The 17062-nt window shown below is 40.4% G+C and overlaps 2 protein-coding genes across 6 annotated transcripts in view; one reads left to right on the plus strand and one right to left on the minus strand.

Moving 5' to 3' along the window:
* Positions 1 to 14250, minus strand: part of ACYP2 (acylphosphatase 2) — a 219702-nt gene extending 205452 nt beyond the window's left edge. Inside the window, exons 1-2 of one of the 4 annotated variants that reach the window (XM_072937742.1) lie at positions 14113 to 14214; positions 10624 to 10684 (exon numbers count right to left, since the gene is read on the minus strand). In XM_072937742.1, coding sequence (XP_072793843.1) covers positions 10624 to 10684; positions 14113 to 14126 — 75 coding nt within the window. In that variant the 5' untranslated portion in view covers positions 14127 to 14214. Of the gene's footprint in view, positions 1 to 10623; positions 10685 to 14112 lie in introns of those variants that run through there. The other 3 variants (XM_072937743.1, XM_072937749.1, XM_072937744.1) reach the window with 3 other exon arrangements.
* A 427-nt stretch (positions 14251 to 14677) lies between these two features.
* PSME4 (proteasome activator subunit 4) overlaps positions 14678 to 17062 on the plus strand; it is an 85093-nt gene continuing 82708 nt past the window's right edge. For both annotated transcript variants that reach the window (XM_072937751.1, XM_006211270.4), the window contains exon 1: positions 14678 to 14939. In XM_072937751.1, the coding sequence (XP_072793852.1) occupies positions 14698 to 14939 (242 nt within the window). In that variant the 5' untranslated portion in view covers positions 14678 to 14697. The remainder of the gene's footprint in view (positions 14940 to 17062) is intronic.

Raw genomic sequence — 17062 nt, forward strand, 5'->3', positions numbered from 1 at the left:
CTCTTCATTCAATCATGGAGTACTTGCAGAGAAAAAACTAACATTATGCTCCTGTTATCCCAGAGGAAATGACAATACAGCTAAGAAAAAGACATACATTAAAACTTGAGCAATAAAACAAGGAAGAAAATGAGTAAGTGAGAGACCTATTGAACTGTGTCCAAAGAAGATTCAGACTTTCTGTAGGAAATGGAATGTAAACTGGGGCCTTGAAAGATGGGCTGGGTTTTGATAGAGGGGAGAACGGCATGCCAAATAGAATAGAAGGTATTATGTAAGCGACAAGAAATATGTAACTATAAATGAAATGTTAGAGAGACTGCAAGTAGGCTCCACATGGATTGACCAGAGAGGACACAAAGTTAGATAAAAATAGAATGGTAGGTTGAAGCCAATCCTGTGTTAGGCTTGAGAACCAGGTTAAAGAGTCTGGGCTAAATTTTGTTAATAGGGAGACACTGAATATTTTTTTGAGCAAAATCTAGGGTAAAAATGGTCCCGTAGGAAGATGAATCTGCTAAGAGTGTTTAATAGAGAGATAAGGGATTGGCCAAAAGGAGGAACTTCGAACAGAACTGAAGCATTTGAGGAGAGCAACATTAGGAAAGCGGCACAGCTGGTGTTGCCAGCATGAAGATGCGTTGCTTGGACCTCCCTTCGGCGGGAAGAATGTAGTTAGCCAACAGCTTCCAGCTGAAGCACCTTTGGGACCTACCACATCAGTGCTCAAGCTGAGGTCGTCATGTTCCCAGCACAGCATCCCACCAATGACTGAGCACGGCAGTATCATTAGACCTCACCATTTCCACCCAACCCAGAGCTTCTCTATCAGGCAGCCTTTGCTCTGGAGCTCCCCACTGGGCCGTCTAAGACTTTGCTACATCTGCATCAGTCTGAGGCTCTCCCAGTCCAGCCCTGTTTCTTTCCGACTTTTCTTTCGCAAGTGTCAGCTCAGCCTCCAGGTCTGAAGACTTTGCCTATTCAATCCTCCTTCCTCCCCTTTATCTCTCAAAGTGTTATACCCCACTCCCCAATTAACATAAAAATACTTTGGAAATGCATGCAAAGCTACACATTATAAAGTTCATACAAGTAAAAATTGATAGCCCTGAATTAACTGTGTCTAGGAAAGGCAGACTCTGAGTTTAATCATCTTGCAAGCTAGAAAACAGAAATTTGATAATACTGATTTATGTACTGAGAAAAACACCAAGGTCACTGCAGGCTTAACTTAAGTGCTTCATATACTGAAATCTTTTTTTTTTTTTCTGATTTAACTTGAGATTAAATTAGAGACTAACGTAGCTATTTGGACATTTCTTTATTTAGAGAAGCCAGTTTATTTTAAAGAGAACATTTTCATCTCACAATTGAAAGTAACAATGGGATAAATGGGAGGAGCAGAGCAGTTCTCTGAGACAAGTAAGTGCTGCAGCTAGAGTTCAGCAAACTGAGAGTCAGTACACGCGCTGAAATGTATCCTTCAGGCAGCAAAGGTTCTTGAAGCTTCTTTTGAATATACTTTATGTCTCATGTTCATGAGACACTTCCGTGAAAATGGAAAGGCACTCCTGTCATGTCAGTGTTGAAAAAATATATATGTATACAGAAATAACTGCCACATAATTCACCAAATTGATACTCAGAATGTAACGGAAACTCAACATGACAGACCATCTAACACTATCAGCTAACATAACCACTCTTCCTGTTTTGTTTGATGGCGGAAGTCATAGCATAATTTTAGAGGTATATTTCGTGCGTTTACTAGCCTGGGAGAGATTAGTTGGTCACTGAGTTTCAGTCGTCCAGTGGTAATTTAAGTATGAAATTGTTGCATTAAACTTGTTTTAGGCTAACAAACAAGAATATTTGGTTGAAGTCCTGATCATTTCATGACTATTTTTAACTGCTACCTATACAACAGTTTCCTTTTGAAGTAGAGCTTAGTAGAGTTTGATGTAAATTCAAGTTATTGCCTTTCATTAATAAAACATTTAGAATATAATTATAGAGTCCTCTTTAAGCCCTAGAATGACCTCTCTCCTGCCAGCTTCCTAATTTATATGTTCTCATTCCCAAATTATTTTTCTCCTTCCTCTACAAATTCCCAACTTTCTACTTTACGTTCACACCTTTCCCATCTTTTCCACAACCCTCCACTCTCAACTGAGGACACTGCCTTATACGTCTCTGAGAAAACAGAAGACATCAGAAGTTGCTCATCTTCTGATTCCCAAATCTATAATTCTTCCCACACCTGTACAACATTTTCTCCTTCTTCGCTTCTATTTCAATGGAGGATCTTCTCCCATCATTTCACTCCTGCCCTGGATCCGACCCCTCTCCCCACATCATCATCTATCCCTTTCTAATCTCAAACAAACATGTGCTAGTATCCCTCATCTGTAAAAAACTTTTTCTTGACTTTATCCTCTTTAAGCTACTTTCTCTCTTTCCCTCTCCTCACAGAAAACTTCTTGAAATAGCCTGTCTCTACATGCTGTCTCCACTCCTTCACCAACAAGTCCCTCTTAAATTCTCTCCAATCCAGCTTCCCTGTTCTACTATGCCTCTGAAATTGTGTGTCAAGGTTAACAATGACCTCTGTATCGCCAATTCCATTGGCCACTTTGGTCCTTATCTTACTTGATTCTTCAGCAGCATCTCTGTCCTTGGAAACATTCTCTTCTCTTAGCTTCTGTGATACTACTCTGTGCAGAAAAGTGTTAACATAGCAGGCCAGAGACTGCTAGCTTTTGAAGGGGCCTGTAAGGTCAGGCCTTGGCTAGCAACTGAGAACTTGATTTTCAGGAGTGTCCCTATTGTTCCCTAAGTGATAACAGTGGCTTACCTTGCCTACGCTGAAACAATGTAGTTTATGCTGAACATCTGCTTTCCTTCTGAGAACCTGAAATTTTGTAGGCAGGAGGTGCCTAGATGGCCAGATCCCAATCAATATCTTGGTACTGTGTCTCTAATGAGTTTTCCTGGGCAGAAACACCCCAGTACCCTACACATTGCTGCATTTTCCTTGCTGGGGGAAGAGTGTGCTCTGCATGACCCGTTACAGGAGGAAGATGGCATAAGGGAATCTGCCCAGGGATTCCTCCAGACTCCACCCGTGTCTTTTTCCTTTATGACTAGTACCATGTATTTAGTAGAGTACTGTGAGTACAACTGTATGCTGATTCCAGCGAGTCTCCTGGTGAATATCTGAATGGGGAAATGGTCTTGAGGACCCCTAACACCACTCTGTCCTGGTTTTCCTTTTCTCAGACTCTGTTTGTTTTTCTTGCTCTGTTCCACTTGGAGCCTCAAGGTTTTACTCTCTTTTCTATCTATACTATTTTCTAAGTGATCTTATTTGGTCCCTTACCATTAAACATACTAAAATCTATATGCTGACAACTTCCAAATTTATAGCTCCAGCTTAGTTCCTACCACTGACTCTAGAAGCTAATATCCAAAAACCTGCTTGAGTCTTTCTTCACTGAGGATCTTGCAGGCAAACTTAATATGGCCAGTATGTAACTCATGACTGCTTTTTCTCAAAACTGGTCTTGTCTTCTGTGTTTATGAATGACTGTTTCTTACATGCTATTACCAAAGACAGAAATCTTGGAGTCATCTGTGACTCTTCTCTCTCACACCACATTCTACCATCAAATTTTGTTGGTTCTACCGCCAAAATATTTCTAAAATCTGACCATTTCTCACCATCTCACCCTGATACAAGCCATCATCATCTCTCACCAGATTGCTAAAACAGCCTCCTAATAGTTTTCTTATTTCCATTCTTACCCCTGTATAATCTAGTCTCCATTCAGAGTCAGAGGGCTTCTTTGAAAGTTTAAATCAAGTGATACCATTTTCCTGATTAAAAACTTGTCTTTTGTTTCTGTTGTTCTTAGAGTAAGTCTAAATTCTTGGCCCACTTACTAGGTTAGAAGAAAGAGTAGGTGCTCTTGCATTGTGAAAAAGCTTGGCTTGAACAAGAAACGGACAGAATGTCAGAAGGAGCAGAATGAATGAGCGGGGATCAAGATAAGAGATAAAACAGAAAGAGAGGAAAGGGTGTTCTCTTTCAGGACCTTGTTTTTGAGTATTTATTACATAAATACATGCTTGCATATGGAAGCAAAAGTAATAACACAAAACTTTTCTCTAATGAATTGATCATTTACAAAATGAGTCCCTACTCAAATATTTTCCTATGCAAAACACTAGTACTTATTTTCCCCACCCTATCTCATTTAGTGGTCCTTCAGTTGACATTCTCATTGGTATGAACTTTGAGATTGTGGTACACATCCAAAAATATTCATCAAATGTAAGTCAAATGAATCAAAAAGAATTGCAAATCTTACAACAGGTATAAGATTTCATGAAGTTTATGAAAGTGATATTAGAGAACTCTTCAAATCACATGCAATGCTGTTGGCAAGTGAGGCTCTGCAATCATACCAGTTAGCAATAGAAGCAGAGAAAATAGAAAAAGAAGGTGCTTCAAAAAGGAATAATTTGAATATTAAGCAATTAAGGGAGGTCATTAGGAAAACTGATGGGGCTCTTGATAATTTTTGCAAAAATGACTCTCTACCTATGAAGAGAATGATGGAAAAATAAAGGACCACAGACTGGGAGAGAACAGACTGCAAATCACCTATAGGGTATACGATTTATGCCCAGAATATATAAAGAACTCTCAAAACTCAATAATGAGAACACAGGGCCCCCAAAAGGGGACAAAAGATTTTAATAGATGTGTCATCAAGAAAGATATATGGATGCTAAATTAGCACTCAAAAGGATGCGCATCATTATTAGTTATTAGGAAAATGTGAATTGGAAGCACAATGGACTACTACTACACGCCTACTAGAAAAGCTAAAAAGATTGACCATACCAAGTAGGCAAGGGTGCAGAGCTACTTGAACTCTCATACGCTGTTGGCAAAAATGTAAAATGGCATAACCACATTGGACAACAGCTTGCAGTTTCTTAAAAAGTTATACATATATCTACCATATGATCCAGCCATTCAACTCCCAGGTATTTACTCCAAAGGAAAGGAAATATATGTCCATAAAGACTTATGTACTAATGTTCATAGCAGCTTTATCTGTAACAGCCAGAAACTGGAAATAGCTTAAGTGTTCATCAATAGATGAGTGGATAAGCAAATTGTAGTATTTTCAAACAATGAAATACCAATCAGTTATTTGAGAGAAAACTATAAAACCACACCAATCTTGATGAAGACTGTGTAGTCACTTGACCACCTGGGAATCTGTCAGAAATGCAAATTGTCAGGCCCTACTCTACACCTACTGTATAGGAAACTCTGGGGGTGGGAGCTCTCTAAACCACTGCCTTAGACCCATTTGCTAAAAGTACCAAGTGAGGGTTCTTGATATGTCAGTGTTCTTTATTCTCAGTAACCATTTATGGCTAACTTAAAGATAAATTTATTGGAAAGTATCAGGTAACTCACAGATTTGATGAGAAAATATAAGAAACATTCTCAGATAACAAGCTGCAATTAAGGGAGTCAGGGTAGTGGGGGAAGGGTATAGCTCAAGTGGTAGAGTGCATGCTTAGCATGCACCAGATCCTAGGTTCAATCCCCAGTACCTCCTCCAAAAAAAAAAAAAAAAAAAAAAAAAGGGAGACAGGGTAGCGAAACAGTCTGGTTAAGATGATGCTGCCACACCAACGTATGGCATCTCTTCTACTTGTCATAGTGGTCACTGTAGGCAACCATCTCTCTGTGATAACACAGCCTGCCTATACTATAGCTACCATAGATCCAGCATCATCCATCATCCCTTCACCTTGGCATTACTTGCTCAAGATTCAAAGTACATGGTGGCCAAGCCTGGGTCACAAGGCTGTCAGGGGAGTGAGTACAGGGTGACTCCTTAGGCTTCAGAAGTTAGAACTTACTTCTTACCAAGTCCTAGACAATGGGGGATTTCCCAAATTTAGCACATGGGTTCAAACACTGAGTAGTCAAAGACAATTACAGATGCCTACTATTGTAAGTGTTCTGCATAAAGTAAATTAGGTGTATTTTTGGCAGGACCATATTCTAGCAGAATCAGTCAAATACATTCTTGTATTACTAATTATGGACTATCCATAAAAGAACTATCCATAAAATTTACTCTTTCTTCTTGAAAGATACGTCTTCTCATTCAAGTGTTGGCTTACAGTGGACCACAAGAGTGGATGGTACCAGTATGTGCCTTTCTATTCCATGTTTGAGAAAAGACTATTAATGAAATGACTGGGTTCCGAACATCGCTACTTTGACTAAACTCTTGGTGGCCTTCAAGTGGTGTTATTTAAAACTGAATTAATTGGACATTCATAGGCAAAAATACAAACTTTAACCTAAATGTCACACCTTGTACAAAAATTAACTCAAAATGGATCATGGACTTAAATGCAAAATACAAATCTATAAAACTTTCAGAAAAAAAATCTCTGAATCTAGGACTAGGCAGAGTTCTTAGATATGACACCAAAAGTTTGACCCACAAAAGGAAAAGTTCACAAGTTGGAGCTTATCAAAATTAAAAACTTTTACTTTGCAAAAGAGACTATGGATGAAGAGGATGAAAAGACAAGCTATAAACAAGAAAATATATGCAAGTCATATATCTGACAAAGGAATCATAACTGGAATATATAAAAAACTCCCAAAACTCAAAAGCAAAAAACCAAGCAATCCATTAGAAAGCAGATAAAAAACAGGAGCAGAAATTTCACCAAAGAAGACATGAAGGTGGCCAACAAGCACATGAAAACATAATTAACATCATTAGCCATTTGACAAATGCAAATTAAATCCACAATGAGATATTGCTACACACTAATCAGAATGGTTAAAACAAACAGTAATGGCAACACCAAATGTTGGCAAGATACAGAAAAACTGGATTAGTCATACATTGCTGGTGGGAATGTAAAATGGTACAGCCACTCTGGAAAACAGTTTGGTGGTTTTTTATTTATAAAACTAAACAAAGCAACCCAGCATGACCCAGCAATTGCAGTCCTGGGCATTTATCCCAGAGAAATTAAAACTTATGTTCACACAAAAACCTGTAGATGAATGCTCATAGCAGCTTTATTTGGAATAGACAAAAACAACCCAGATGTCCTTCAGTGGATGAATGGTTAAACAAACTATGGTACATCTATACCATGGAATGCTATTCAGCAATAAAAGGGAACAAACTATTGATACATCTGACAACTTGGATGAATCTCTAGGGAATTATGCTGAGTGAAAAGAGCCAATACCAAAAGGTTACATCCTGTTTGATTTCATTTATATAACAGTCTTGAAATGATAAAATTGTAAAAATAGAGAACAGATTAGTCATACCCAGGGATTAGGGACATGGCAAGGGTCAGGGAAGTGAATGTGACTATAAAGAGCAACAGGAGGAATCCTTGTAGTGATGGAAATGTTCTTATTCTGCTTGACTATATCAATGTAAATATCCTGATTGTGATATTGGACCACAAATAATACCAATCATGGGAAAATAAGGTAAGGGTACAAGGGATTCCTCTATATTATTTCTACCACTACTTGTGAATCTACAATTATCTCAAAATAGAAAAGATTAATTTATAAAACAAAACAAAGCAACAACTGAACAACTGAATTACTCAGGTTCTGAGTCCAGAAAGGCAGCCCATTCTCTATGGCTAGGGATGAGCTAACACTATTGCCATCACTACCACCAACATACATAGATACATGACTTTGTAAGCTGGTCTCAGTTTACCACCTTGTCTCTTCTCCTGCCATAATCCACACTTTCTGTGCTCCCACTGCAATGTACTCATTGCTCCTTGGCCTAACTGGGCCCACTGAAAACTTCAGAGCTTTCCACTACTGATATCTCTGCCTGGGATGTACGTAACGAGTTGACTTCAAGACTTTAAGACCCTAATGTTGCCACTTCAGCTCACCCAAGTATTTGGTTACTGCCTGCAGCATGGTATTCATCTATCTGAAATAGCTTTTAGGATAAAATCCAAAATTCTTAACCCAGTTTACAACGTACTATGTGATCTAACTCTGCTTGCCTTCTCAGCCTTATCTGCACTCCTACTTTCTCTCCCTGATCACACTGGTCTTTTCTGAGCTTCTCAAACAAGTCAAGTTCTTTCCCCACCTCAAGCCTCTACTCACTGTTTTCCTAACCAGATTATTTCTATTATCCTTCTCCCCAACTCCTCATTCATCAAGTGCTACTTCCTCAAAAAAATCTTTCTAGACCTTCCAGTCTAGGCTAGGCCCCCCCTGTTTTACACAATCAGAGCACCTCTGATCCTATTAAAGCATTTAACAAAATTATAATTAAATACCTAGAGATAGAGTTGTCGAATGTCTGACTGCCCTATTAGACAGTAAGCTCAATAATAACCATGCAGAAATGGATCTTAGGAAAATAGATATTTGATGTTAAATTTTAAGTTGTCTGTATTTTGAGCATATAAATCCCTTTCTCTCCCTGAACCTGTTTTCATTTTATTGACACACACATACAAAAACCTTGTGTGAATGGCTTGCTGTATGGAAATTTAGGAAAAAAGCCAGGCTCCATGTTTGGGTTAAAGCAGTTCTGGAAACAGGGACAACAGAAGCCTTGTGGTAAACAGAACTAGTTTGGCAGAAGCAAAAGTTTAGAGCTGGGAGTGACCATAAAAAAGTTTAAGTCCCCATCTTCCGAAGCTGACAGAACTACTGGATGAGGCATTGAAGTTCTCACGGTCTGTAGAAGGAAGTTTAGTTTTACCTAGAGATCTTAAGAGGTAGAAAGATCACAGAAGACATCTTGTTACCATTTTAATTTATCTGTTTACTTGTTTGTCAATCCACTAGACAGTGAACCCCTTGAGGACAAGTTCTGTGTCATCCATTTTATGATCTCAAACTTGGCACTCAGTAAATGCTTACTGAATTAATGAATATATAATTCACTCTGGAGAATTAGGGATTTGATATATTACCCTTCGTATGAATCTGTAAATTTCAAAAGAGATTCTGCTTAGCACAAAGTAAAAAATTGCAAAGAGTAGCATTTCAAACATCAGATAAAATGTGTCTTGCTGGCTATTCAAATTATTCATGCAGACAATTCCATTCTCTGCCTATGAGCAAGGCCTGTTCTATTTAACATATAAAAACTGAGGGTGGGTGGAAAGAGTGTACATCCTCCTTGTGCATTAGTTATTATCTCTCCAATGACTCTATTGTTAATTTCTTCAACTACTGTTAAAAAATACAATATATCTCTTTACTATATTTGATTATGAGGGAAGCTGTGACCTCCTACATTATTCACAGCTTGTCAAAAAGAAACATGAAGAGCTTCAGCTGTGTTGAAAAACCCCTTTTTGCATTTAAATATCAAATAGGCTTTTTTTTTTTAAATAACACAAATTTATTATCTTAGAGTTCTGGAGATCAAAGCCTGAAACAGTTCCATTGGGCTAAACTCAAAGTGACAACATCAATGGCCACTTATGTGATATGAAGATTCTAAAAAAAGCTCTTAATTGCCCAGATTACTCCCTTTTGTTCCCATGATGTCTAATATTTTAAAGTTAGAAGTTCACTCCTTAAAGGTCCAGTTCCAGTAGTACGGCAGACAGAGCTAATGCAGAAACCGTCTTATACAGGAATGCTACATTAAACATAAAAGTAAGTGATAACCATAGATGAGTTCACATACAGAAAAAGAAAATCTCTGGATACTAGAAACAAAGAGGAAAGGAAAGGTAGAGTGATAAGCAAGTGAGTTAACTTTGCATCAACTTTGGGGCAATGTTATTTGATCTGGAAACAGCAAATGAATTGGCTTTTACTTTACTATAGAAGTTGAAGCCTTGGACCTTAGGGTGTTGGAAGTAAAATACTGCATAAAAACAGAACTCCCCATGGTTGAATTCCTGGGCCTTTAACTTGCATGGGATAGAAATCCAAATCTTACATTTACTGAAAAATGAACAGAAATATTGGTTGGTACTAGGCCTGTCATAGTTTTGTGGATCTGGTGCAAGCGAACAAAAAAATTTCTCTGGGTTCCATGGGATTTCCACAGAATAAAAAAGCCATCTGAAGATGCTCTTATAGTATAAAGCATAAAATACAAGTAAATGATCCATCAAGAACAAAAATCAACACATAGAACACTATTATTTGAAATAACAGAATGCCTACATATGATTCTCTAAAATAATTAAATAAGTATGTCTAAAATGATTAAAGAAGTCATTAGAGCTATAAAGAACAAAACTCAATGAAAAGTAGAATAGGGAGATTTGAAAAAGAACTAAGTAGAACTTCAAAGCTTAAAAACATAATCATTGGAATTAGAAGCTCAATGGACAAATTAAACAGCAGATCAACACAGATGAACAAAGAATTCTAAGAATTAGAAATAGATATGATAAAGTTACCCAGAATGAGGTAGAGATAAAAAGACTTGCAAAATATAAGTAAGAAATATCGAGGTTAGAATGAGAAGGTATGGCATGTGTCTAATGGGCATTCTACAAGGAGAGAAAGGGAACAAAAAGTCGTGAAAATACCTGAAAATTTTGCATGACTGATGAATGATATGAATCTTTTGATTCAAGAAACACAAATCCTCTGAAAAACAAATAAAAAGAAGCCTACACTTAGCTACATTGTAGTCAAACAGCAAAATGCCTAAGAAAGAGAAAAACTGTAAGATAATAAAAAATTCATTCCATTGGCTCTGATTTCCTTCTTACTAAATATACTGGGTAAGAAGGGGTTTTGGTTGAAAAATTCACAACTTAAAAATCCTATAGGAACTAGGGAAAAAAACCTCTCATTTCTCAGGTCCAATATTCTCGTGACTTTAATAAATGCAACACAGAAAGAGTTTAGATATTTACTTCTAAATAGTATGCTCTGACAATATTCATCTACTGGTCAATATACCCCTAGTCCCAAATACACCATATACAGAAAAAACTAAGGCAGGGGAAGGCATGAAACTAACAACCTGTCTTTTTTGTTCACCACTAATAAATGGATTATGAAGTAGTGGGCCAATAAGTATTTCAGTGACATAAATATTTGATTGATAATTATCCCTGCCAATTCCTCTAGCTTGAGAAACCTCTCTCTTCAGAATACTTTCCATGAAGGGCTACTGAACTTTCAGGGTCTTCCAAGAACAGCCTGTTTCCTAGAAGGGTCTCATAAGAAACTAATGTTCACCTCAGGGTCTGACTGAAAGCATACTGGGCTATTATCCTTTGGCAGAGTACCCTGAACTTCAAGAGAGAAAAAAAATGCTTGAGAGTTGGTTTGAGAAGATATTAGCCCCAGACTTTGGGCACTGTCTTTAATGATGAGCAGACCAGGTCTTCTGGAGAAACTTAAGGTCTTCCTCTATTCTCAACAGAAGGGGCTTGAATAGTGTTTTCTATACAACTTCACAAAGAATAACAGAAAGGGACTTCATCTCTTTTGCTCCAATGATTCTTCCAATTTTTGTAGTTCAGACATCCATTCCCAGGGAAACTAACACCATCTGGAACTCTTTCTTTGAAATCTTGAATCTAAACATTCCTGTTCTTCCATATCCTTTGCTTCATATTGTTCTTGTACCTCATCAGGATCTGAGTCCCTTGACAGCTCTGCTCTTTAATCAGTCCTCTTCTCTTAGACTTCAACCAATATAGACCTTAACCATTTTCTTTCAAACATTCTCAACTCAATGATCTCTATTTAGAGAATTCCATGAGTTAATACAGATAAAGCAAACAAGTTGCGAGAAGTCCTCAACAAATAGTAGCTAAAACCACCACCATCACTACCACTAACATACAAAACATTCTCTTGCTTCTTTGCTATTCTATCAAACCAGTCTGTACATCATACAATTGTGGGCTGCTAAATGTTATTGGGGAAAATCACTAAACTGGGCAGGCAGATGATGATAAACTCATACTTCCAGCCTTAACTGGCAAGCAGTTCTGTTTCTCTAATCAGTTTTCTGAATTTTGAGACTACTGTAAGCCTTCTCCAAACTCGTCCTTCACAGAGAAAAAAAAGAAAAGAAAAGAAAAGAAAGAAAGAAAACATCAGAAAGAACTCCAACTTCCAGCCACCAAATCTGCAAACCTTTCTGCTTTTGTACCTGTCCTTTCCTGCCTTCCTCCTCCGACAGCACCAAGAGAGTCTGGTTTGCTGTAAGGGCCAATGACTCTACATTCTCCCCCATTCTCTATCATCTTCATCCATATACTTTCAACCTCTCTCTCCACTGGCTCCTTCTCATCAATACTTAAACATATCCCACCTTCTAAAATTCCTCTTTTCACTCCAGCTACCCTCTTCTCTCTCCTGTTCTTCCCACTCAAACTATTAAAAAATGTTATCTACCTTTGCCATCTCTATTTACTTCCCATCCATCCTTTGTCATTGTAATCTGGTTTCATTCCTACACTCCACTGAAACTGTTCTTCTCTGTTCTATCAATAACTCCAAAAATCCCTTTTTGGGTCTCATTTCATTTGACTTCTCAGTCACCTTGGTATAGTTAATCACTTCCTCCATCTGAAATGCTGTTTTTTAAAAATGCCCACTTTCCTAGATTGCCCACTTCTCTGATTGCTTCTTTTGAGTATTCTTTGTAGACTCTCTCCACTTTCTCTGTCCATCCTTAAATATGGGGCTCCTCAGAGTTCGGTCAAGGGCCCTATTCTTTTCATACGGTTAATTAAACAAGGAGGCCATTAGGCAAAGGTGGCTCTAATGCCTTGGTGGCCTACTTAAGCAAACCAAAGTATAAGTGTGTAAATGCCCAAGATTATGAAATCTAAACACTAAGGACAACCAATCACAAACAGTTAACTAGGCTTTAAGCTGTAGCCAGTCAAATAATTAACTTTATTTGCTTCTGCACATTCTCTGTATCTCTTTCCCCTGGCTCCTGTGGCGCTCCTAGGTTGGCTCTCCCCAATTCCAACTGACCTTTGCTCAAATAAATTCTTCAGATTTTTAAATATGCCTCCGTTTGTCTTTTAACAATGCTCTATATCTTATTCCCTCCAACCCACCCATATGCTAATCCATATTTCATTTTAGACGGCCCTCTTGATTCATACATCAAAATTATTTCCTATCCCTTAGGCATTTCACCTCCATAACTGTTTCTGCTGTGTTTTCTCAATGAAGGGCTTCACTATCTATTCAGTTTCCCAAGCCAGAAATCTGACATCATCCCGACTCTTCCCTCTGTTTCACTCTTCATATTCAATCAACTACCAAACTCAGGTCATTCGTGCTGAAATAGCTCTCAAATCAATTCAGCTGACATGCAGGCCATCATTATGTCACGTCTCCTTAAGGGAGTCTGCCAGTTTCCAATCTTGTCTGTTCTAATCCATTCTCCACACAAAGCCAAAGTGCTTCTTCAAAAATGTAAATTATATCATGCCACTTCTGTGCTTAAATTTTTTCAGTTTCTTGTCGCCTTTAGGCTAAAGCTCTAAAAACTCCCCAGTATGTCCTTCTCAGTCTCAATTCTCCACTCCTCTCTCTACAAACAATCTTCAGTCATTCTGAAATTCTGTGAATTCCTAGAGTGCATGCATGCAAGCTGAGCTGAAACACACGTTCCTCTCCATTTTCTCTAACCAACTCTGCACTCAACCCTTAAGCCCTTTAACTCAACTTTATGTATCACTTTTAGGAAACCATCTGACACCCCTCCGTTTGAAGTCCTCTTTAGGTGTTCCCAGACCATTCTTCACTTAACTAGCAATTAAGCGCAGTATTGTCTTGTAATTGCGTATTCCCTAGTTCATTGCTCTACGCGATTGTAAAGCCCCCGGAGGGCAGAAATCAGGTGCTTTTAAACTTTCCATCTCAAGGGCCTAAAAGGAGCGTCTGACACACAACACTAGTTCAATGGATATCTGTTCAATGAATTTGAATTTTTTTTTGAATGAAGGCGGCCAGGAGAATACCAGAAAGACGAGGGATTAAAGGGGACAAGTAAAAAAACCCATAAACAACAAGTGGGATGGACAGAGTACCTAGCTTTTTCCATAAACTCGGCGTGGGGTCGTCTGCCTCGTCGGAGGCCACGGCGGCTACGGCCCCCGAGGGCGGCCTCTGGGAGCGCGCGACCCCACACGAGGAAGGACAATAGCTTGGAATTCGGCCTCGTGTTCCGGAGGGATAGGCTCGCGCGAGGCCGGCGAGGCCCGGGGGATGGGGGCTCCGAGCCCGTCCCAAGGCGAGGAAAGCGCGGCCCCCTCCGCTCTCACCGCCTCCGCCGCCGCCACCACCTCCTCCGACACCGTCGCCCCGCCCCGCCCCGCCCCGCCCCGCCCCGGAAGTGACTAGAGGCCCGTCCGGAACCTCTGGGCCCGGCGGCTGCAGCGTCACCAGACCAGCCGGTGCGGGACGGGTGGAGCGGCCGCTGCCGCCGCTAACGAACCGGGAATCGCGCGGGCCAGCAGCGCGCCGGCTAGGGGAGGAGGCCCAGCGATCGGGCCGAGGGCGACGGGCCGCCGGCGGCCGCAAGGCGACGACGACGCGGAGGAGGCGGAGCCCGGAGAGGGGTGGGGGCCGGGGAGGGTTAAGGTGGGAGGGGGTTGGGGGCTGTCCCGGGGCCAATGGAGCCGGCCGAACGGGCTGGCGGCGGAGATCCCCCGGAGCCGGGTGGGCGTCCCGGGCCGGACCCGCGGGGCTTCGTCCCGCAGAAGGAGATCGTCTACAATAAGCTGCTGCCTTACGCCGAGCGGCTGGACGCCGAGTCCGACTTGCAGCTGGCCCAGATCAAAAGCAACCTGGGCCGGGCAGTGCAGCTCCAAGAGCTGTGGCCCGGCGGCCTCTTCTGGACCAGAAAACTCTCCACGTAAGTGTGCTCGGGGCCTGCAAGATGGGCCGGAGGTAAAGGCTCGGTGTGACGGCGTCCGCGGGGGGGCGGTTCTTTGTCCGTGCCGGACAGCTGGACCCTCAACTCTGCCCGGGTTCGGGCCGATTTTCTCCGTGCAGTAGTCCCACGGTCGCGACCGAAGCCTGGGAAACAAACACTCAGGCCTTCTCCCTGCCACTTTGCTACGGGATCTTTCTGGCCCTCACTAGCCCTCTACGTCCTCCGCAGCTGATTCTCCCACAGGTTTCTGGTTGTTGTCTTCCGACATTCCCGGGGAGCGGGAGGGCATTGGTCCCCCAGGAAGACAAGCAGATGAGCGGTCCTCCAAGGGTCCTCGTTGGACCTTTGCCCGCGGCGGGAGGCGGTGAGGGGAAGCCGAGAGGATTCGTCTTTGGGCGAGCAGCTCTCGACTTTTCCTGATGTTGCCTCTGGTTCTTTCTTTCCCTACGGTCCCTTAATTCGCATCTAGAAACTTTCTGAATGGGAAGGAAGCCGTAGGGAACTTCCAGGTTCTGCTTTTTGGGGCCTTCTCTGTCTTTGTGGATTTGATTGAAAAGATTGGTTTAAAGTTAGCTTTCAGCGCATTCTTGGGCTGTGTACTAGACGTTATTGTTGAGAATGTTGAGTCTTAGAACCTCGGGAAAGTGTATGTTGCTCCTGTTGTGACATTTCCTTTGGGAAAATATACTAAGGAAAATAGAGGAGAGAGCTGTCAGATTGTCCTGGGCGTTTTTAGTATCGGCTTTCTGTAGATTTTTGAGTTGCTACGATGAATATAAATTACCTAAATCAGTTTCAGTTGTTCTGGTCTTTTGTTTGTTTTCGCATTAAACTAGCTGCAAACTGTAGTGCTACTGAAATTAGGGGAAGCCGAGTAAAATGCAGTTAGGGAAAAAGGTTAGAGACTTGTTTGCTAGATGGGCATGTTCACTGTGTCAGGAGAACTTTTTGAAAAAAGACTTTTGCTGTATCTCGTTTGGTTAACTATACATAAAATCTGGCAACATTTTATGGTCATGCATGTGGGTACGGGTCGTTGAACACACAAGACTTAAGTCACTTATCCAGTGTTTACCCAAATCTGCTGAGTGAACTAGGAGATGACTAAGGGTTTTGTAATGCAATAGTCGTCTCTCCATTTCCTCACAGGATGATTCTTATCTGCCAGTTATTAGGGAGCCTCTGACAAATTTCTCCACTTGGTGGTGGTGGTGGGAATAATTACCATTTTAATTGAAAAGCAAACCTATAACACTTATTTTGCCCTTTTCAAAGAATGACCATAAAATGTCAAGGTTAACAGCTCTCTTCTTGGTTAAAGTGTGGTGTTAGGATCCATGGGAGACTTAGAGAAAAAAGAAATAGAACATAGGGAGAAGAACCAGTTTCAGTAAAAACAGAAGAATGTTTTATAAATGATTAAAATCAGATGATTTCTCAAGTGAGCCTCCTAGGTTTTCGAGTTACTTGGGCACTGTAAAAATAAAGTTACTTTGTCAGTTTCAGTGTTTCCTCATTTTAATCACTTGGATTAGATTTTCCAGAGAATAACCATTTTGGGGGACACATACGGTTCTTTATAGGTGCACAGTATGTAAATATTACCAATGTGTGAATGCATATCTGGTTTGGGTTTATGAATCAAGAATCTACAGAGGTATAGTTAAGCACTGTTTTCTGACTTTTTTTGTTACTAAGCTTGGCAACTTAACACCTAGAGATTTATTATTTTTGGCTTATTAGGTATATTTACCTAGAAAGGGCTAAAAATACAGTGGAGACAGCCCTTGGTATTTAGGACAAGATTGCAGTTACGTGACATAATAACCTATGAACCCAAAACCATTTATATCTAAGTAACCAGCAAGAATGCTATCAGATAGAATTTTATTTTGGAACAGTGGTTTAACGCTGCAAAGTGATTCTTGGAATTGCGTTATAAGACATTTTGAACTTGGTGGGACATATTGTGATCTTGGGTGTATTTTTTCCTCCTAAGTCATGTTAAGGTGACCTGATTATAGTTGTGCTTGTTTTTTAAGCCTTGTGTGTGTTGCACAAGTTTACATCTAAATGATGCCAAAACATGTGATGATAGCTGT

Source organism: Vicugna pacos, chromosome 15 (genome assembly GCF_048564905.1).
Source record: "Vicugna pacos chromosome 15, VicPac4, whole genome shotgun sequence".
NCBI classification, from domain to species: Eukaryota; Metazoa; Chordata; class Mammalia; order Artiodactyla; family Camelidae; genus Vicugna; species Vicugna pacos.